Genomic DNA, 21,501 nt, shown 5'->3' on the forward strand with positions numbered 1-21,501 from the left:
AGGTCACCCCTGAGCCTCGCACAGAACAGGCTCCTTCCATCGCTCACTCACAGGCAGCTTCTCCAGACCTTGAGGCACCTTTGCAGCTCCCCTCTGAACCCCGCTAACGTTTCAGTCTCCTTTCCGCAGGGCCGACGCCAGGGCTGGACACAGCAGCCAGTGCCGAGCTCACCAGGGCCATGTCCAGAGGTGACACCATCTCCCAGCGCCTGCCCAATATTCCCCTGTTCCTACAGCCCCGGGCCACACCTGCCCCCTAAGCCACAGCATGGCACTGGGAGCTCACACTCAGTTGCGTTCTGCCTTGACCCCCCACGTCCAGTTCAGAGTCTCTACGTCCCAGGGTACAGCCCACCCGACCCCCATCATGTGGGACCCACATCCTCGGTTCCTCACTGTCCAGCCTGGCACCCGGCCGTGCGAAAACACGTGTGACTAGGCCCAGCTCCCCGCGTGACCCAGCTCGCTGTGTGTAACTGGCCTGTCCCGTCATTACCCCCCACTCCCCAGTCTCGGTGTCCCCACAGACGCACCCCATGGCAGGTTTACATCGTCTCTCGGCTCACCGAGCTATTGACTCGCCCTGGCTCCAGGGCCGGGCCCTGCCAGACCCCACTGGAAACAGCCCCCCCCCTACGCCCAGCCCCCCAGGGCCTCCCCAGCCGGCAGGAGCCCAGGGCCTGTGTCTGGAGCTGCCTAAAGGGACCTGGGAACATTCCCACCAGGGACAGCTGTACGGCTGCAGCCAATGGGAACGCGCAGGAGGCTGGTCCAATGCTCCAACGGCCAATGGGAGAGCTTGGTGGGTTGGTGGCATTATTGGGAGGCAGGGGGTCTCCGGGCATGTGCCTGGGAAGGGGTGCGAGGAAGCTGGGCTGGGTCTCGCTGTCATGTTCGGGGGGGGGATCTGCCCTTCGCGTCACCGTGACCCCAGCCTGGGGGACGTCACCTAGCACCCGGACAGGCCAGCATCTCTCTGCAGCCGCTTGCCCTGCGGGGTTCGGTCCCGGGGGAGCCTGGCCCATGAGCCCTGCCCTGCCCCAGGGATCCTGACCATAGGATGATCTCAAAGTGCTCCATGGACCATCCCTCAGCCCCAGAGCCCCCACCACCGCCCCAGGAGGAGACCAGCCACATGTCACACAAGGGGAAACTGAGGCACAGAAAGCCTCACAGTTTCAGCAAGTCAGTGTCACAGTGTCAGCAATAGGAATAGAACCCAGGAGTCCTGGCTCCCATCCCCCCTGCTCTAACCCACTGGACCCCACTCCCCTCCCAGAGCTCGGATAGAACCCAGAAGTCCTGGCCCCTTCCTTAACCCTCATACCAAACTCCCTTAACTCCCGGTATAACCCGGGGCCCCTGGACAGACTCTAGCTGGGCTGGGCTAACACAGGCTGCCGTGGGCACGGCCCAGACCGACCGGATTTAAAATCATGATAACAAAATCAGAAACGTCCCCAAAATCCACTTTATTGCTGTTAGCAAAGCTAGATCGAGGGCAGCCGGGCTGTGGACACGCACGGGGCACAGGGAGAAGGGGGGCTATACAGGGACTGGGCCCTTCCCACACAGACCCAGCAGGGATGGACCCCGGGGGAGTCACACATGGGTGCCATGGGGCCTTTAGCCAGGGGCTAGCGCTGGGACAGTCATGGGCCCGATCCTGCCCCGTGGGGACCCCATTGACCAGGAATGGCCAAATCTGGCCCAAAGCCTTCTGGGTAATGGCTGGAGGGGCTTTACCTGGGGTGACTGACAGCAGCCTCTAGCCAATAGGGGCCGGGCTCGGGGCCCAATCCAGCACCCACTGGAGTCAAGAGAAACCTTCCCCACGATGGCAATGGGGTTTGGATCAGCCCCGTGGGCCCTGCTGCCCCCTGACGAGGGGCCACCCCCATTCCCAGCCCCATGGGGCAGCAGCCCTCTCCCTGGATAGGTGCCCCCCTCCCAAGCCCAGCGGGGGTGCAGGGCCCGCCTGAGGGGCCGGCTCCCCAGGGAGTCTCTAGCGGCTTGGCTCGGCGCGGTTACGGGGTTGGGGGGCCCCGCCTGGGTACAGCAGCTGGCACCAATGGGCACGGAGCAGGGACGCTGGGGGCAGAGCTGGAGGGGGTGGGGGCCGTGAGAGGGTCTCAGGAAGGCATCTGGGAAGGATTCAGGGGCCCCGGCTTCTCCCTGCGTTTATCTGAAAGGCAAAGAGGGTCGGTTACCAGGAGCCCTGGACCCTGACGCGAGGCTGGCAGGGACCAGGGCCATTCCCCAGCACCTGCAGGGACTCTCTCATTGACACGGGGGGGCTGGGTGGGTTCAGGAGCTGTGGCTGGCTGGGGGCGCACAGTGGGGGGGGGGATCTCCCCAGTAGCTGTTGGGTGGGGGAGGGGCTGTGGCTGAATGGGGGAAGCACAGTGGGTGGGGGGTCTGCCCAGGGGGTGCTGGATGGGCAATGGGGCTGTGGCTGGATGGGGGAAGCACAGCGGGGGGGGGGTCTCCCCGGGGAGCGCTGTGTGGGCCCAGGGGCTGCGGGTGCAGCGGGTGCCCTCCCCAGGCAGCAGCTACTCACAAGGGGCCCCGCGGGTTGCGGGCGGCGTTCATCTTCATGCCCTTGATGATGAGGATGGTGCCCGCGATGATGCCGATGATGCCCACGGCCAGGCCCAGGGCGCACATCAGGGTCTCGGTGGTCTCGGGGACGGGGGTGGGCATCTGGGCTTCTGGAGAGAGGGGGAGAGGGACAGGGCACGGAGTGAGGGGGGCTGTTCCCACCCCTCCCTCCCAGGGCTGGGATAGAACCCAGGAGTCCTGGCTCCAAGCCCCCCCCTGCTCTGACCCATTATCCCCCACTCTCCTCCCAGAGCCAGGATAGAACCCAGGTGTCCTGGCTCCCAGCCCTGTGCCCAGCGGGGTCCCCAGGCACCCCGGCCTTACCCCAGTGCTTCATGAAGGGCTCAGGCAGCCCCCAGTGCTCCACCCGGCAGTCGTAGAAGTCACCCGGGCTGGGGAGGAAGGGCAGGTAGGAGAACTTGCGGAAGGAGTCACCCTGGCGGGGGTAGAAGTCGGTCTCGTAGACGCCCCCCGTCACCTCCTGCCCGTTCTTCAGCCACGTCATGCTGAGCGCGGGCGGGAAGAACTTGTCCGCGAAGCAGATCAGGACGTTGGGCTCCCCCAGCTCCACGGGGTCTTCGGGGAACACGGTCACCTCAGGGGGCACTGGGGAGACAGGGGTTAGTTGGTCCCATCCCCTGCCCCCCTGAGCCAGCCAGTCCCTGGTGATCAGGCTCCAGCTCAGGGGTCTCTCCCCAGGACTGTGGGGGCGTCACCGGGGCTGTCCCAGCTCCCTGCCCTGACGACTGATGGGGCAGAAGGGGCAGGGGGCAGAATCCCCCAGGGGCAGGGGCAGGTGCTGGGGAGGGGCAACGAACAGCCCTCAGCAAAGGAGCTGCCCTGGGCCACCAGCCTGGAGGGTACGAACTGCCCGGGCCCCAGCTGCGTGGCTGCTCGCAGCCCTCGCCAGAGGCTGGGAGGGGATCTAAGCGAGGCCCCACAGTCTTTAGGGTGTCTGGTACTGGGCCCGTGCGTGGCAGGGAAGGTCCACGGGTGAGCAAGGTGTGGGATGGCCCCAGGAAGGGGACGGGGAAGGTGCCCCCCCCCGCCGTGCCGTACCGTTCTGGGCCCGCGAATGGTTGGACCTCTTGATCAGGATCTCCAGGTTGTTCTTCAGCACGGCGATATTGCCCAGGGCGCCCTGCGCCTCGAAGCTGGTGAACTTGCTGAAGTCGGGCAGGCGCCAGACGGTCTCCTTCCTCTCCAGGTCCACGTGGAACATCTCGTCCTGGTCGAACTCCTGCATGTACTCGCCAGACTCCTGCTGGGCCAGGTCCGTCCGCTGGTAGAAATTCACCTGGGAGCTCATGTGCTCCACTGTGGGGAGAGAGGCATCAGCAGCAGCCCCCCCACGGGGCATGGTCTCTGGAGGACTTCCCCTACAGCCACAGCCCCCAGCATTCATCCTAGGACTCCCCGCTGCGAGGGGAAAGCAGCCGCAGGGAGCGCAGGGACCCCTGACATCACGCTGGGGCATTGGGGTCAGCGCTGTCTGGGAGGGGACAGCGCCCCCGCTGTGCCCCCCCCCACCACCACCACTCATTTGTTCTAACAGGTCTCCCATCCAAGTGCATCCGATGAAGTGAGCTGTAGCTCAGGAAAGCTTACGCTCAAATAAATTGGTTAGTCTCTAAGGTGCCACGAGTCCTCCTTTCCATCCAAGTAGTGTCCAGGCCAACACCCACTTAGCTTAGGAAGGGGGACGTGACCCCAGTGCAGAGTGGGGGGTGTCTGGAGTGGGGGTGGGAAGGTTACACATTGTGACTGCAGGACATTTCATTCTCCCGTCTGTGCCGAGGGCTCGTTCCGGGTCCTCGCATCACCACAACCTGGTTCTCGGGACGATTTCAACCCCTGGCCCCCGACACTCACACCCCGGGGATAGTCACTGGGAGACCCGGGAACTCCCCAGCCAGAGACATTAAAGCTGCGCTGGGGGGGTCAGACACACGCCGGGAGGGGGAGGGGTCTGGCTCAGGCCTGAGGTTGGGATTGCCCAGGGCCCAAGGGAGTTGGGCACCTACATCCTAGGGAGTCGTTCGCTGATCCCAGCTCGCCCGGCAGGATCTCACAGAGCGACTGCAAAGGAGGGGACCTGCCACCACTAGTCAAGGAGAGAGTCTGCCCCACAGAGCGCCCCCCCGCCGTGGGTCTGAGCCCTGGGGGGACGGGGGACAATGGGGCCAGGCTGGGGAGCGGAGACAGGGGCTCCCTGCTCTGCACAGACGCACTCACTGCTCGGCAGGGTCTGGCCCTGGCGCAGCTCTTTGGGGAACGTTCCCCCATCCCTCCTGGGGGGATCAGCCCCCGAATCCCTGTGGGGGAGGGGGCTGCACCCCTAGGGCAGGGCTGTGTTGTACCCAAACCACAGCGGCTTCCCCACGATCCCTCTGCTGCCCCCGCGCCAGCCTCCCCTCCCCTCCCCCGCTGCCATTGTGGGGGGGGGGAGACCCTCCACTCCATGCAGCATGCGCCCTGCCCAGATCAGCCCCCGACCCCTCCCTCAACACTGTGGGGTGAGATTCTTCCTCCCTGCAGCCCCCCTATCTGGCTCCTCCCCATACCCCTCCCTGCCCCGTCAGCCCCCATTGTCCCCCCAAGGGTGGGGGAGCCGGGCACTATGGGGGGTCAAGCTGCCCCCCCCCAGGCCCAGGCGTCACAGCCCCCGCCCCGCCCGTACCTCTCACCGCCCCGGCACCCGGCAGGGCCAGCAGGGTGAGCAGGGCCAGCTGGGCCATGGGGACGCCCCGTCCTGCGCCCATCTCCTCTCCCCAGACACTGGGCTGGGCGTGGGGCCGGCAGTGCTAGGGGGCTGGAGGGCATGTGTCACACTCTGGGGGGGGGCAGGGCTGGGGGGCAGCGCCCGGCATTGGCCAGGGGAGCCTGGCCCAGTGGCCCGCACCCAATGGCAGAAATCCCTGCGCCGACCAGGCTGTTACCGGGCAGAGCAGCAGGGCTGAGCCTCGCCGAGAGGAGATGGAGAAGTTGCAGGCAAATCAGGCAAATTAAAAGAACCTCACAGCAGCTGGTATTTTTACATAACTTCAGGATTTCTGAACACTCGGGGTTGGCAATACTGCAAATTCCCACCCAGCCACCTGGGGCCGCGGGCTGAGTCTGCGTGGCAGGCCCAGCGTGGTATGGCTCTGCCAGCAGCCCAGTGTGGACGCAGCGCAGCCAGGAGGGGTTTATCCCCAGCGTGGGGACAGCACCTCCCCGCACGGCCCTCGCCCGGTCCACACATGCCCTGCTCTGCACAGCGACTGTGTGCACACGGGGGGCTTGGCGACACAGCGGTGTGCTGGGGTGTGGGGTCACACCTCTGACCCCCGGAGCTCTGTGTGTGTCCCAGGGGTGGGGTCACACCTAACTGCAGAGCTCTGCTGGGATAAGCGTTAAGTGTAGACCAGGCCACAGGCAGGGTTCAGGGGGACCATCTGTGGGAGACCAGGACGCCCGGCCATTCCCCTCTGGGGCACTGGTTCCCACCTGGCCTCAGGGTGGGATCCTGGCTGGCTCGGGGCGGGAATGGGACACAGGCCCTTTCCCTCGGGTGGATCTGCTGTTAGTGACCAAACTTCCTTCCCCCCGGAGTCTGTCCTGGGCCCTGTGTGTGGCACGCTGGTCCCTGCCCCTGCCCCAACCCACTGCCTCCTGTCCCCATTGGCACCAACTTGTCCCCCCCAGCCCCACAGCTAACGCGCGGGGTGTTCACACTGCCCCTGGCAGGAGAGGCCGAGAGGGGCTGGCCTGGGACCCAGGAGCCCTGGGGTCATTCCCAGCCCTGCCACAGACTGTGTGTGACCCTGGGCCAGTCACTGACTTCTCTGGGCCTCCCTCCCCAGCTGGGCATTGGGGACAATGGCCCTGCCCCACGGGGGGTGGGGGGTGTATGCGCGCAGCAGAGAGGGGGAGGGGCTCAGAGACAGGGGGGCCAGAGAAGCCCCTTCGGGAGATCGATGGTGGGAGCAGCTGGGAGGCCGAGCTGTGCCTGACCCATGGAGACTGAGCCCCCTGCTCTGGTGGGGTGCCTGGGGGGCAGAGCTCAGGCCCATGGAGGTGGGGGTGGGGGAAGCTCAGAACTTCTGCCTGTGGGGCCAGCCCCGAACCTTCCACTGGGCCTAAATTTATCCACAACCAGAGACCACCCCCCCACAGACCCGGCCTGCCCCAGCCAGCAGCAGAGGGTCGAGGCACCAGGGGAAGGGGACGGAGGGTCCCAGGCTTGTTGCTGGGGGCCCTGCTCTGGCGGGGGCTGGTCCCTGGCCTGGCCCCGCTCTCCAGCTGCCCCGGGGCCGTGGCAGGCGCCGGGCGAGTCCTGCAGCCCGACCCCAAGCCCTGCTCTGCCCCCTACGAGGGAGAAGTATGGAACCGAGCCCTGCTGGGGCCGGCTCTGCCTGGCGACGGATGATGCTGCCCAGCCCCGATGCTGACTGGCCCCTGGGCTGGGGGTGCCCAATCCCCGGGGCCATGGGCAGTGTCCTGGGTCTGGTGCTTGGAGCTGGGCGGAGAAGGTCTCAGTCTGTGGGGTCCCGACGACTTTCCAGATCTCTCCCTCCTGATCCGCGATGGGGGCGGGTCGGATCCTGGGGGCCGGGAGCCGCTGGGCTGGGGCTCTGCTGGTGACACTGACGGTGCTGAGAACCCACCTGGCTCATTGCATGGAGCCCCCGGGTGAGCAGAGACCCCAGCGCCCCGGGGAGCCCCGTCCCAGGCAGGCGCTGGGCGTATCTGGGGGTGTGGGGGGGTGTCAGACCCCAGCGCCCTGGGGAGCCGCGTCCTGGGCAGGCGCTGGGCGTATCTGGGGGGGGGAATCGGACGCCAGTGCCCCGGGGAGCCCCGTCCTGGGCAGGTGTTGGGTGTATCTGGGGGTGGGGGGGTCTCAGAGCCCAGCGCCCCGGGGAGCCCTGTCCTGGGCAGGTGTTGGGTGTATCTGGGGGTGGGGGGGTCTCAGAGCCCAGCACCCCGGGGAGCCCCGTCCTGGGCAGGCTCTGGGTGTTTCCGGGGGGCAGTCAGACCCGACATGCCTTGGGGTCCCCTGTCCTGGTGTCCTGTCTGCTCAGTGTCTCCCCCGTTCCCTGTGTCCCCTCCCGGAGGTGCTGGGACGAGGGGGCTGGGGGCTGCCGCACCCCCCGGATTGAAGCGGTTTCCCTCCCACACGGGGGTCACGGTTCGGGTCAAGGGCTCTCAGCACCGCCCCCCGTACACATGGGCCCAGCGCCCCCCCGCTCGGTGTTACCGTCACTGCCCCCCCCGTCCATGCCCGCCTGGGTCCGGGGCTGGGGGGGCGGCTACGGTCTCGTGGGCGCTCCCGGAGGATTTGGGCCCCCCCGGGGGCAGCAGGGGGCGGGGCGGGGTGCCTGAGCCGAGCCGAGCCGAGCCCGTCCCCCCCAGGGCGGTACGTGCACCAGCAGAACGCGGAGTGTCTGTTCACCAACGGCACCGAGCGGGTCCGGTTCCTGCACCGGGCCCTCTACAACGGGCGGCAGGACGTCCACTTCGACAGCGAGCTGGGGGTGTTCGTGGCGGACACGGAGCTGGGCCGGCCCGAGGCCGAGGGCTGGAACAAGGACCCGGCGTTCCTGGCGAACGCGCGGGCGGCGGTGGACACGTTCTGCCGGCACAACTACGAGGTGGACGCGCCTTTCACCGTGGCCCGGAGAGGTGAGTGCGGGGGGGGGTTCCTCCGCTCTGCCCCCCCCGCCCCAGTTATCTCCATGCTCCGGCTCTTGGCCGGGGGGGGCTGAGCTGCTCCTGCGCCGGGGGGGGCAGGGGGCGGGGTCACGGGCAGGGGGCGGGGCCCAGGGAGCGGGGGGGGCGGCAGGGGCCGGGGTCACCCAGCGGCAGGAGCAGGCGGGAACCCGGCGCTGGGGCGGAGACATCTCTTCCCTTCGCCTTCCCCCCCCCCGCCCGTCCTGGTCCCCCCCCGGGTCTGGCTGCGGCGCCCCCTCTCTGCAGGCCGGGGACTGCCCCTCTCCCCGCCCCTCTGGGGGTTCAGCCCCCAGCACCCCCCACTCAGACCCCCCTCGGGGCAGGCGGCTGCTGCGGCTCCTACCCCCCTCCCTGGGGTGGGCGGGGCCGGACGATGGGGCAGAACTTTCCCCTCCCCCCAACCCTGCCCCTCCCCCCTTGGGGTGCCCCTGGCAGGAGGGTGGGGGCAGCCCCTGGTCCCTGGGCCAGACCCCGTTTCCCGGGGCCCCGAGGGTCTGACCGTCCCTGGCTCTGTCCCCATGGGGGTGACGGGACGCAACTCACCTCGGGCCCTTTCTGCTGATCCCGGAGCTGGGGCCTTTCCTTGGGGGACGGGGGGGTCACCCTGCTCTGTCTCCAGCCCCTATCCCAGCCCCTCCCCTTCTCTCCCCCCAGTTCAGCCCAAGGTGAAAGTTTCCCCCACGACATCGGGGTCTGGGTCCCACTCCCACCTGCTGGTTTGCTCCGTGACGGGGTTTTACCCCGGGGGGATCGAGATCAAGTGGTTCAAGAACGGGCAGGAGCAGACGGCCGGGGTGGTGTCCACGGAGCTGCTCCAGAACGGAGACTGGACCTTCCAGATCCTGGTGATGCTGGAGATGAGCCCCCGGCGCGGGGACGTCTACACCTGCCAGGTGGAGCACATCAGCCTGCGGGGCCCCCTCGCCGTGAACTGGGGTAAGAGCCTCTGGGTGTGGGGCAGCCCCTGAGCCTGCAGGGGCAGCCCTTGCTCTGTGGAGCCCCCAGGGGATGGGCCTGGGGCAGAGCGCTCACATGAGCCCTGCTAACCCAAATCTATCAACCTGGGCTGGGAGCTCACTTCCACGGGCTCCAAAACGCTGTGTAGACACAACCTGAGTGGGGCAGCGTTAGGGTTTCCTCCCCACTCTGAACTCTGGGGTACAAATGAGGGGACCAGCATGAAAGACTCCCTAAGCTTATATTCCATCAGCTTAGGTTAAAACTTCCGCAAGACACAAATTCCTTCCCTTGTCCTTGGACGGTATCGCTGCCTCCAGCAAGTGAGTTAGACAAAGATTCAGGAAAAGGACCACTTGGAGTTCCTATTTCCCCCAAATCTCCCCCCAAGCCCCTTCACCCCCTTTCCTGGGGAAGCTTGAGAATAATCTACCAACCAGTTGTCTTTAATAAAAGTACAGACCAGACCCTTTATGGTTAGGACACTAAAATTAATTAAGTTTTTAAAAGAAGAACTTTATTATAAAGAAAAAAGCAAAAGAAGCACCTCTGTAAAATCAGGATGGAAGGTAATTTTACAGGGTAATAAAAAGATTTAAAATACAGAGGATTCCTCTTTAGGCTTAACTTTACAAAAACAGGAATAAACATCCCTCTTAGCATAGGGAACATTTACAAGCTAAAACAAAAGATAATTTAACACATTTTCTTGCTATTACTTACAATTTTTGTAATTTTAGATGTATCATTTTAGTAGGAGCTGGGTTACCTGCTTGGTTTTTTTCTTTGTCCTGAGAGGGAACTAAACGAAGAGCACAATTTAAACCTGCCCCGCCCCCCATTTGAAAGTATTTTCTTTCCCCATTGGTCCTTCTGGTCAGGTGCTCTTAGCACAGGGTCAGACATGAGTGTCACCTTAAGGTGGTTAAAGGCCTTCTGACACTCTTCAGTTCACTGAACGGCATTTGGCTGGGTTTTTTTGGTCAGCTCTGTTAGTGGGGCAGCGATTTGGCTGTATTGCGATACAAATTGCCTGTAATATTTGGCCAAGCCTAAGAAGGATTGGACCTGGTTTTTTGACTTTGGGACAGGTCAATTTTGGATAGCATCCACTTTGGCCTGTAGGGGGTTGATAGTTTCTTGACCCACCTGGTGTTCAAGGTAAGTCACTCTGTTTAAGCCTATTTGACACTTTTTAGCCTTAACAGTTAGTCCTGCCTTTCTTATGCGCTTGAAGACTTTCTGGAGATGCTCCAGGTGTTTTGCCCATGAATCAGAAAAGATGGCCACATCGGCAAGCTAGGCGACTGCAGATTCTCCCAATCCTGCTAGGAGACTATCTACAAGTTTCTGGAAGGTGGCGGGTACATTTTGCAGCCTGAAAGGGAGCACATTAAATTTATACAGCCCTACATGGGTGATGAAGGCTGACCTTTCCTTGGCGGATTCATCTAGCGGTACCTGCCAGTACCCCTTGGTTAAGTCCAAGGTAGAGATGAACTGGGCCCATCCCAGTTTCTCTAATAGTTCATCTGTGCGTGGCATTGGATAGTTGTCTGGGCGAGTTACAGCATTTAACTTACGGTAGTCCATGCAAAAGCGTATTTCCCCATCTGGTTTGGGAACTAGAACCACTGGAGATCCCCATGCACTGCGGGAGGGGTGGATTACACCCATCTGTAGCATGTCCTGGATCTCCCGTTCTATAGCAGTTTTGGCTTGAGGAGACACCCGGTAAGGTTGGGCTCTAATTGGGTGAGCATTCCCTGTGTCAATGGAGTGGTATGCCTGTTCAGTCAGTCCTGGGGTGGCTGAGAACGTTGGCGCGTAGCTAGTGCACAGCTCCTGGATCTGCTGCCGCTGCATACGCCCAAGGGTCACGGAGAGTTTCACCTCTTCCACACCATCCGCACTTTTCCCTTCGTAGTAGACACCTTCAGGCCACTCAGCGTCGTCTCCTCCCTGGGCTGTAAACTGACAAACCTTTAATTCTCTGGAATAAAAGGGCTTTAGAGAATTAACATGGTACACCTTGGGCTTTTGGTTTGAGGTGGTGGATGCTATGAGATAATTAAAGATAAACCCCTCCCATTTCTGCTTCACCAGCTGCAATGGCCCCTTAACCTCGCGGCCATATACAAGTTCAAATGGTGAAAACCCTAAACTGGGATGTGTTACAGCCCTGTAGGCAAAGAGCAACTGCTGCAACACTAGGTCCCAATCATTGGAGTGCTCATTTACGAATTTACGTATCATGACCCGCAAAGTTCCATAAAACTTCTCCACCAGGCCATTTGTTTGATGGTGGTAAGGAGAGGCAACCAAGTAGGCTTCCCAAAGGCTTTTTATGGTCCCTGCCAGGAAATTAGTTCCCGAATCCATAAGGATGTCGGAGGGCCAACCTACCCTGGCAGAAATGTCTGTTAAGGCCTGGCACACACTTTTAGCCCTGGTGTTGCTTAGAGCTACTGCTTTCGGCCATCGGGTGGCAAAATCCATGAAAGTCAGTCTGTACTGCTTCCCTCTTGGTGTCTTTTTCGGGAAAGGACCCAGAATATCCACAGTTACTCGCTGAAATGGAACTTCAATGATGGGGAGTGGCTGGAGAGGGGCTTTGACCTGGTCTTGGGGGTTTTCCACTCTTTGGCACACCTCACAGGACTGGACGTAAGTAGAAACGTTCTTGTCCATTCCCTCCCAGTGGAATGACCTCCCCAAACGGTCTTTGGTCCTGTTTCCCCCAGCATGGCCACTAGGATGATCATGGGCTAAGCTCAAGAGCTTTTCCCAGTATTTAGTTGGAACTACCAACTGTCTCTGAGGATGCCAGTTTCCTGGTGCCCACCAGAAAGAGTTTCCTTGTATAAAAATCCTTGTTCTACCACAAACCGGGATCGATTAGAAGAGTTGAGAGGCGCTGGGTTGCTCCGTGCCATCGTCCAAGCTCCCTGGAGGCTTTCTTCTGTTTCCTGTTTGGTCTGGAACTGTTCCCTTGATGCTGGAGACCTCAGTTCCTCACTGGGTGGTGGGCTTGGGCTTGGTCCCTCGGGAAGCGCGCGAGGGACAGGGCTGGTTCCGGGGACGGTGACCCGCTCTCCGCGGGTGTGCTAGGTTGGGGTTCAGGCTCCGGCGGAGCCTCTTGTGCTGGTTTAGCTGCTGCTGCCAGGGCGGGCTCGGTGGGGCCCTCTGATGTTGGGGTTGCAGACGGGGTTGCAAGCGCTGGACTCAGGGCTGGCAATGGTTCTGGTGCTGGGTGCTTCTCCAGTTCCGGTTCTGGGCCTGGCTCTGGCTGGGTCTCTGAGACTGGATCCACTACGGCTGTTGCAGACGTTGGCCTGGGGTCCGATTCCACCACCTCAGTCTGGGTCTCTGGTAGCACAGACGGGGCCCTGGTGGAAGGCTCAGCAACAGGGATAGGTGTGAAGGCTTGCTTAGCCTGGCTGCGGGTGGCCATTCCCACCCCCTGGGCTAGCTTCACATGGTTGGCCAAGTCTTCCTCCAGCAGCATGGGGATGGGATAATCATCATAGACTGCAAAAGTCCACATTCCTGACCAGCCCTTGTACTGGACAGGCAACTTGGCTGTAGGCAAATCGAAAGAGTTGGACTTGAAGGGTTGAATCTTCACTTGGACCTCTGGGTTGATGAAGTTGGGGGTCCGCTAAGGATTGGTGGATAGCTAACACCTGTGCTCCAGTGTCCCTCCACGCGATAACCTTCTTCCTGCCTACACTCACAGTTTCCCTTCGCTCTGAGGGTATCTGGGAGGCATCTGGGCCTGAGGACCTTTGGTGTGTCCCAGATGCAATGAACTGTAATCTGTTGGGGTTCTTGGGGCAGCTGGCCTTTACATGCCCCAGCTCGTTACATTTAAAACATCGCCCAGCTGACGGGTCACTGGGGCGAGGTGGGTTGCTGGAGAATGATGTGGTGGGACGATAACGTGTCTGGGGTTTTCCTTGGGGTGTAGGTGGGGCCTTGGGCTGCCCCCGGTGGTATGGTGTGGTCTCAGTGTCTCCCTTCTGGTATCCGCCCAAACTGCGACCAGGGCTGTTCCTCTCTGGTACCGCCACCCGTTTTGTTCCAATTTGCCCCGCCTCTCTGGCGGTCTGGGACTGCTCGTATTGATCAGCATAAGAAGCAAGACTTTCTGCTGAGTTTATTTTTTTATCCCATCAACACTGTTTTACATCATCATTGGCCATAGTCAGGAACTGCTCCTGTACAACCAAATCACACATTCCTTCAAAGCTAGTTACACCCCTTCCTTGACCCATTTTGTTGAATATGTCCAGAGCTCTTCCAGTTAATTTTGCTACCAATGTGGTCATCTTGTGATCTTTAGGAATTGCATGGAGGGTGCACAGTCTCTCAAAGGTGAAGACATATTCAGTAATATCACTGGATTCATCATACTGTGGACATAGTCGCCCCATTTGTGGATTTTTGGGGAATTGGAGCCAGCTGCTGAAGGGTTCTGTCTTTTCAACTCCATAACAGCCAGTTCACGCTTCTGAGCCTCAATCTGGGCCTGTATTTCTTTGTCTTTTAATTCCAGATCTCTTTTATGGGCAGCCTCCTCTCTGGCTGTTTCTGCCTCCAAGCGTTTTGCCTCCTTCCTCTCCTCCGCGTCCAACTTCAAGCGCTTCAAGGCCCTTTGTCTTTCATGTTCTTTCTGTCTCTCTTCAGCTTCCTATCTGGCTAATTCTAGTTTCTTTTGGACCTCACTTTCCATCATCCTAGCCTTCCTGTGCTTAGCCTAGCCTAACCCGAGAGCTAGAAAGAAAGAAAGAAAGAAAAAAAAGCTTCTCAATTCCCTTGCAGGAACTTAACTACTCTGCCCTCAGACAGAGAAAAAAACCTCCAGCTGCTCTCAGCTAAAAAAAAAAACAACCTCCCTGGTTTTCAAACACAAAAGGAAAAAAAATGTCCTTTTAATATCCTCTGCTTCTGGTTCAAAATGATCCCACCGCGCTGCTACCATGTCAGGGTTCCCTCCCCACTCTAACTCTGGGGTACAGATGTGGGGAGCCCATGAAAGACCCCCTAATCTTACATTCCACCAGCTTAGGTTAAAAACTTCCCCAAGGCACAAATTCCTTCCCTTGTCTTTGTACGGTATCGCTGCCACCACCAAGTGAGTTAGACAAAGATTCAGGAAAAGGACCACTTGGAGTTCCTATTTCCCCAAAATCTCCCCCCAAGTCCCTTCACCCCCTTTCCTGGGGAGGCTTGAGAATAATCTACCAACCAGTTGTCTTTCATAAAAGTACAGACCAGACCCTTTATGTTTAGGACACTAAAATCAATTAGGTTCTTAAAAGAAGAACTTTATTATAAAGAAAAAAGTAAAAGAAGCACCTCTGTAAAATCAGGATGGAAGGTAATTTTACAGGGTAATAAAAAGATTTAAAACACAGAGGATTCCCCTTTAGGCTCAACTTCAAAGTTACAAAAACAGGAATAAACATCCCCCTTAGCATAGGGAAAATTTACCACCTAAAACAAAAGATAATTTAACACATTTTCTTGCTATTACTTACAATTTTTGTAATTTTAGATGTATCATTTCAGTAGGAGCTGGGTTACCTGCTTGGTTTTTTTCTTTATCCCAAGAGGGAACAAAACAAAGAGCACAAAGAAAACCTCCCTTCAGATTTGAAAGTATTTTCTTTCCCCATTGGTCCTTCTGGTCAGGTGCCAACTAGGTTAATTGAACTGATTAACCCCTTACAGGTAAAGGAGGGATTTTATGCTACCCTTAGCTGTATTTTTATGACAGGCAGTGACAGGGCTGGGAGAGGAGAAAAGTCGCCATAATTATGACAGGTCTGGAGAAGGGAGATCACAGCACAAGGACAAGGGGAGACTCAAGTGGAAGGGAAAGGGGGCAAATTCACACCTGGTAAAAGGAAGGATGTTTCCCGCACACTGTGTAATTAGCCTGTGGAACTCACTGCCACAGGATATAACTGAGCCCAAGAACAGAGCAAGGTTCACACAGAGACGGGCTATTTCTGTGTCTCACAGACTATTCAGGGCTAGACTCAGAGCTGTCCCTTGGGTAGGGCGAATCAGAGCAACCGCTCTGGGCCCTGCGGGCCGGTGCGATTGGCCAGCGTGGTCACTCCCGGAAGAGAGACAAATCTGTCACTTCCTCCCATGGGCCTCGCACCCCCCTAGGGACGGCCCTGGCTAGACGAGTTCATGCTGACAATGGGCAGGGATATCAGACCTCACGCTGCAGGGTCTGAGCCGATCTCTGACAATCACAGACCAGGAGGAGCCCTGACATGGGGCAGATTGTCCCACAGCTGATCCTGCGGGCTCTGCCCTGGCCAGCGCTGGTCACTGGTACGGACAGGAGCCCGGCCCGGAGGCCCCTGGCTCTGACCCGGCCCGTTCCGTGTCCGTGTTTCAGAAGCGCAGTCTGACTCCGCCAGGAGCAAGATGCTGACGGGCGTCGGGGGCTTCGTGCTGGGGCTGATCTTCCTGGTGCCGGGACTCGTCATCTACCTGAAGAATAAGAAAGGTGAATGGCTCCGGGCGGGGGCGGGGCACCAGGGTGTCTCTGGGGGTATGTGGGTCTGGGGGGGCTCAGGGGAATCTGGGGGTCGGAGGGGGGCTGGGTTGCTAGTGAGGGGCATTCCATGCCGTGGGGCAGGGGCTGGAGCTTTGACCCCCAGGATCCGGCTCCCCCCGCCCAGGGCTTTGACCATCTCTCTCTTTGTTTTTCAGGGCGCCCCGTTCCCCAACCTGCAGGTAATTTCAATCCCGCTCCCCCCGTTAAACCCGCCTCCCCCCACACTGACCACAGGCTGCCTGGGACACCCGTGGGGCGGCTGCTTCTGCCCCTCAGCCCATGACACCCGCCCGGCTCAGCCCCGGGGCAGCTGGGCAATGGGGCCCTGGCACCACGGAGGAGGAGTCTGCGGCTCCCTCGGTCCCCGTTCAGGCCGATCCCCGAGCTGCTCCCGGGGGCAGAGGGTCCTGGGTCCTGCCGAGCATCGCCCAGCCCTGCGGCTGCCGGGCAGAGTCTCTGGGGGCATCCTGGGGCCTGGCAGAGAAAAGCCCCCGTCCCTCCCGCTAGCCCCACGGCCAGGGGCTGATTTCTCTCCCCTCTCCCTGCAGGGCTCCTGAGTTAGATCCTGGACGTCGGATTCCCCGGCCGGCAGGAGTTTCCGTCCGTCTCTCCCAGCCCCTCGCCCAGCCCGGAGAATGCAGAACCTGGGGCCGGTCCCTTCCTGTCCCCGTCTGCTCCCCGCGCTCTGCCCGGCTCCAGCCCGCGCTGCCCCCGCCTGGGGACCCGTCCCTGCCCCTCAGTCCCCGCAGGGCCCTGGGGTGACCCTGTCACGCTGTTGAGTGGTTCACGAGTGTGGGTACCAATCTCAGGGCACAGTTAGTACCCGGGGCACCAACCCCAAATTGGCTGAGTTCTGTCCTGAGATTTCACCAACGTATCGGGTGTGAACTCCGCAGGCCCGGTAACGATGTCACTGTGGGGCCACAGACAGTCCCCTTGGGCTCTCCCATCTGTCTGGCCACCCCGGCCAGCCTGCCTTTGTGATCGATCAGTCACCCCTTCCCCCACAAATCACAGCGATATTCGGGTCTCTCCCTGTCCCAAAGGACCAGTCGCTTTCCCCAGGTCAGTAGCGCCTTCGGTCCCACTCCACAGACAACGCTTGTAGCCAATCCTGCAATAACCTCAGTAAAGACTTGTTAACGGAGACCAAGCACTGGGATTTCTTTACAAGGTTACAGCAGGTCCCACACACACACCAGGGAGTTACAGCCCTCGGGGCCCAAAGGTCGCAGGAACTCCTGTCAGAAGCAAGCGCTGTGTCTGCTGTGGGGCTGACTGGGGCACAGCCAGGGGATCGGGTGCCTGGTCATTCCTGCCCCTTCCCATCCACGCCGCGCCCAGCGAGGGATTTCTCCTGCACGGGGGTTTTCATGCCCTTCCTGCCCATGTTCAAGCTGGTGGGACGAGCGCTCCTGCACCTCTCCCTTTCATGGGAGTGTGTGGGGGGGCTCAACCAAGTCCTGTGTCCACGGGGCGGCTCTGAGAGGGGGGTGATTCCTGGGGGAGGCTGCGGGTTTGTTCCCAGGCTGGATGGGCTCCTTGCGCAGGGATGGGGAGAGCGGGGAGGGGGCCCCCAAATCCCTTTCCCAGGGGAGAGGCAGCTGGAGAGATGCTCCTGTCCCAAGCCCGGGCTGCAGGGACCAGCCTGACACCCCCAGCCCCGGGGGCTCAGCAGTGGGGCAGCAGGGCTGGGGAGCAGATCGGGGGCAGCACACGGGCGTGGGGGCAGTTGTTACCCAGCCTTCCAACCCCCCCGCCCCCAGGGCCCCTCACCTCCCGGGGCCCAGAGATTCACACCCCGGAGCCCCGTCCCCAGCAGAGTCCTAGACCTTTCTCGGGGGGGTTGGCTCTGAGCTCCAGTGTTTGCCTGCAGGTACCCAGTGTGATGAAATAGGAATTTTCTGTGATACTGTTAGGAGGCTTGTGTGTGCCTCAGTTTCCCCCATATGCTGTTTGGCGGCGTTAGCACACTCCAGGAGGGGGGGGCAGGAGCAGGAGCGTGGCGTGCTCAGGGGAGGAGGCGGGGCCCGGGCCGGGATTTGGGGAAGGGGTGGGGCAGTGGCGGGGCCTCATGGAAGGGGTGGGGTGGGGGCAGAGGTGGGGGTCGAGCACCCAGGGAAAAGAGGGGAAGTTGGCGTCTGTGCACTGAGGGCTGCAGCTCCGTTGACCCAAGCGTTTGGTGCAGACCAGGCTGGGCTGGTCCCGGGGCCCTTCGCCCGCTGACGTCTGTGACTGGGCCCTGCAGGGCGCCCGACCCCCGTCCCTTCTCCCCAGCCTGCCCCGGGGCGCCCGCTGCGGCTGCTGTTCCCTCCTTGCCCTGCCGAGGGCGCCCTCTCCTTCCTCACGGGCCTGGGGTTTGGCTGGCTATGGGCTGGCGGGTCCCCAGCTGGCTGCCGTGGGGGGACAGACACGTGTGGGGCTGGTGGCTCTTGACCTGGGGTCTCTGGGTCTCCCGTGGCTCAGGTGGGAAGAAAGTTGGGACTGGTTCTGTTCAGCAGTTTGGTGCAGTTGCTATTTTGAGCACTCACAAAAACAGCTCCTCTGCCCCACATCCAGCACTGCCCCTGCCCCCGCCCCCGCCCAGTACCCCCATCCGGCCCTGCCCCCCCATCTGGCCCTGCCCCCACCTCACTGCCCCCCATCCGGCCCTGCCCCCCCCTCGCTGCCCCCCATCTGGCCTCGCTGACCCTGCTCCCCAGGCGCAATCTGCCATCACAGCCTCGGTGGGCGGACAGGCCCGGCCCAGACCCCCTGCCCCGGCATGGCCAGGCGACCCCTCGGCACTGCCGGGCTGCCAGGGGTCATTTCAGCACCCCCAGCCCGGGGATGCTCTGTGCCCCGCAGCCCAGTGTGAAGCGGTGCCCAGCGTTGTGACGGGGCCGGGTCCCTGGGCCACGCGCTCGGAGCTGCCCTCCCTGGCGGGGAGCCGGGGCACGAGGAGCTGCTGGGCGCAGGCTGGACCCTGCCGCGGGCAGCAGCCCCGAGGGGAGGAAAGCTGCTGCGGCTAAGAACGGTTGTGGGGTGTCTGCGAAGAGTCGTGGTTGTCGCAACCCCACCGTGGCCCGGGACTTTCTTACTGCCCGGCCCGAGCCGGCCAGCAGGGGGGTTTGTAAGGAGGGAGGCGTCCACTAGGGGGCAGCAGGGGCTAGGGCGGGGGTGGCTGGGAGCCAGGACTCCTGGGTTCAGCTCCCACTTTGCCACTAATTCGATGTGTCATCTTGGCCAATCCCTCGCTCTGCCCAGGTCTCCGTTCCCCGGGGGGCCGATCCCACCTTTGTCCTGGCGTCAGGCTCCTGCGGGCAGAGCCCGTGGGTCTGGGCAGCCCCCGGCACAGCACAGCCCTGCTCTTGGTTGTTTCTGGGAGGTGTGCTATGGGCGGCGATACAAGGGACCTGGGGTGTCTGAGGGAATTGCTCGTTGGACTTCTGCTTAGCCAGTGGGGTGGGACCGAAGTCCTCTCTGTCTGGCTGGTGGGTGCTTTAGTAGCGAAGGACCCCAGCCGTGGGCTCTGACTCCCCTGCTCTAAGCAGTTTGTCCTGAATTGACACTCCCAGTGGGGCCCCCCAAAGGCCGCCTTGTCACACCTGCGGACCCCATCCCTGGCGGTTTGGCACTGGTGGCTCTGCCCCCACCCGGGGGTGCTCCGAGCAGTGACGGCTCCAGGGCAGACCCCGCTTCTCTGCCCCCCGCGTCTGAAAGGGCAGAGAAGACGCGTCACCTGCCTGCAGAAGCGTTTGACTCTCTGTGCCCCCCGGGGCTCTCTGGGGGTCACCGCAGCCAGCGAGCGGGAGAGGTAGGGCCAGGCCTGCGCTACCCCGAGAACCAGGAGGCAAAGCGCTGGGACCTGTTTGGTACAAAGCCTCCTCCTGCTGCGAGCCTCCAGCCACGTCTGCCGAACCAGCGGGTGTGGCTGGGGCGATAGGATTTCGGCATCTGGGACTCCCTGGCTCCACTCTAGGGTTCGCTGCCCCAAGGCCTGTGGCAGGAATTCCCGCCGTCGTGCGTCAGGGACCGAGGGTGGCGAGAACCTCCCCCCAGCCTGCCTGGGACACGGCGGACTCGGTGGCCAGACCGGTCGCCCTGCAGAGAGGCCTGTGGCTGCAGACGTCAGGGCTCTCGCAGGAGGTGCAGCACCGACCTCAGGGCCTTCCCTTCGACAGGGCCTCGCTCTTCTGGGACCCCACGAAGCTGCCTGGCCTCAAGGGCTCCAGAGCCGCACTGCGATCGGCCCCGGGCCCTGTGTGCGTCAGTCGTCTGGCGCAAGCGTGTCAGGCCTCAGCGGCCCCCTCGGGTCTTGGGTCCCTCCCGGCACGAGCCTCACAAATGAAAGGGGCGAGGGCACCGGTGCAGTCAGGGCCTGCTGGTCCCCACCTCTCCCCAGCGGGGCACTAGCCTGCCGCGTGGGCACAGACAGGCCTTTTGAAGGCAGGCCGGGGACGGACGATCAGTCTCCCTCCTGGATCATCAACAACTCCCCCCCGTTTATTTTTGCACCCCCTTTCCCCGTCCTTCCCCGCTCGGGCAGCAATAACGTCAGAGCGCTGGGGGCTCAGCACCTCGCTGCGGGGTGCACCCCTCAGTGTATTCCCATCCCGCCTCCTCACCCCCCTTCCCTGTCCCTCTTCAGGGGCCTCCTCCCCAGCAGCTTCTCACCCAGGAGCTGCCGGCCCGGCTGTGGGCTGGGGCGGTGGAGGCGGTTGCCCCGGAGCGGAGAGCAAAGGGATTCTTCTCCTGCTGTTTCCTTGTTCCCAAGGCGAAGGGGGGTCTACGGCCAACCCTAGACCTGCGTCGACTCCCCGCGTCTCTCAGGAAGGTGAGATTCCGTCCGGCCTCCCTCGTCCCCTCGCTAGATCCAGGCACTGGGATGCCGCCCTCGATTTGAAGGACACGTATTTTCATATCTCCTTTTTCCAGGGACTCAGGCGCTTCCTTGGGTTCGCGGTGGGCCACGCTCGTTACCAGTTCACTGCGCTTCCCTTTGGCCTTTTGGTGGCTCCGCGAGGCTTCACACCGTGCAGGGCGGTGGTCGCGGCCCACCTCAGACCTACCCGTCCCTGGAGGAGCGGGTGATAAAGGGGGATGCGGAAGGTCACGTCCAGCCAGCATCCCGGGGGTACAGCCCGAGCCGGCATCATTTGGACCCTATCCTCACCTTCCAGCCTCAGTCCCGGCTTCCCTCAAGTGGGGATTGTGGCCGCGTGTCCCGATTTCTCTCCCAGTGTATCCACCGGGCTGGCTCTGGCGCCCCCGGAGATCTCACGCGTCGGTCCCTGCGCCCTCTCGGTTCCTTCGCGACGAACTCCGGGGCAGGAGGGCGGGTTTGGACGTGGGCAACGCGTCCCGAGGAACAAGCTACGAGAGGCCGGGAACTGAGTGCTGGCTCGTGTCGACTCCATTCCCGGTGACTCACAAGCAGCATCCCCAGAGGGGGCTCAGAGCTCACGGGCCTGCCGATCGCGACACAGCTCTCCCGAAGCTGGTGCCATCCCTGGCTTGGTGGCTGATGGCGTCATGGGAAGTGAACCTCTGGATCGAGGCGACGTCGCAGCCCTGAAAATGTCCTGGATCGGAACCGGTGCTAGGAAGGCTGCGGAAGACCCTTGCACTCTCGTAAAACGGGCCTTTGCGATGGCTGGAGGCAGGAT

At 61.7% G+C, this 21,501-nt stretch overlaps 2 protein-coding genes across 3 annotated transcripts; one reads left to right on the forward strand and one right to left on the reverse strand.

Moving 5' to 3' along the window:
• Positions 1–1,453: 1,453 nt before the first annotated feature.
• Positions 1,454–5,417, reverse strand: LOC144275056 (HLA class II histocompatibility antigen, DR alpha chain-like). Of its 2 annotated transcripts, XM_077834159.1 has the most exons (5): positions 5,282–5,417; positions 3,661–3,918; positions 2,926–3,207; positions 2,561–2,711; positions 1,454–2,185 (listed from the first exon to the last, which is right to left on the reverse strand). In XM_077834159.1, exons 1-5 carry the CDS (start codon positions 5,361–5,363, stop codon positions 2,182–2,184), a joined length of 777 nt encoding a protein of 258 aa, XP_077690285.1. In that variant the 5' UTR covers positions 5,364–5,417; the 3' UTR covers positions 1,454–2,181. The 2 variants fall into 2 exon arrangements, with proteins under 2 accessions (XP_077690285.1, XP_077690286.1); XM_077834160.1 differs by lacking the exon at positions 1,454–2,185 and having other exon boundaries at positions 2,557–2,711.
• A 1,683-nt stretch (positions 5,418–7,100) lies between these two features.
• On the forward strand, positions 7,101–17,002 carry LOC144275054 (H-2 class II histocompatibility antigen, E-S beta chain-like). Its single transcript, XM_077834157.1, has 6 exons — positions 7,101–7,275; positions 7,996–8,265; positions 8,968–9,249; positions 15,692–15,802; positions 16,009–16,032; positions 16,402–17,002. The coding sequence occupies exons 1-6, from the start codon at positions 7,170–7,172 to the stop codon at positions 16,413–16,415; spliced, it is 807 nt and encodes a 268-aa protein (XP_077690283.1). The 5' UTR covers positions 7,101–7,169; the 3' UTR covers positions 16,416–17,002.
• Positions 17,003–21,501: the final 4,499 nt, after the last annotated feature.

The sequence above is a fragment of the Eretmochelys imbricata genome, chromosome 14 (assembly GCF_965152235.1).
Source record: "Eretmochelys imbricata isolate rEreImb1 chromosome 14, rEreImb1.hap1, whole genome shotgun sequence".
NCBI classification, from domain to species: Eukaryota; Metazoa; Chordata; order Testudines; family Cheloniidae; genus Eretmochelys; species Eretmochelys imbricata.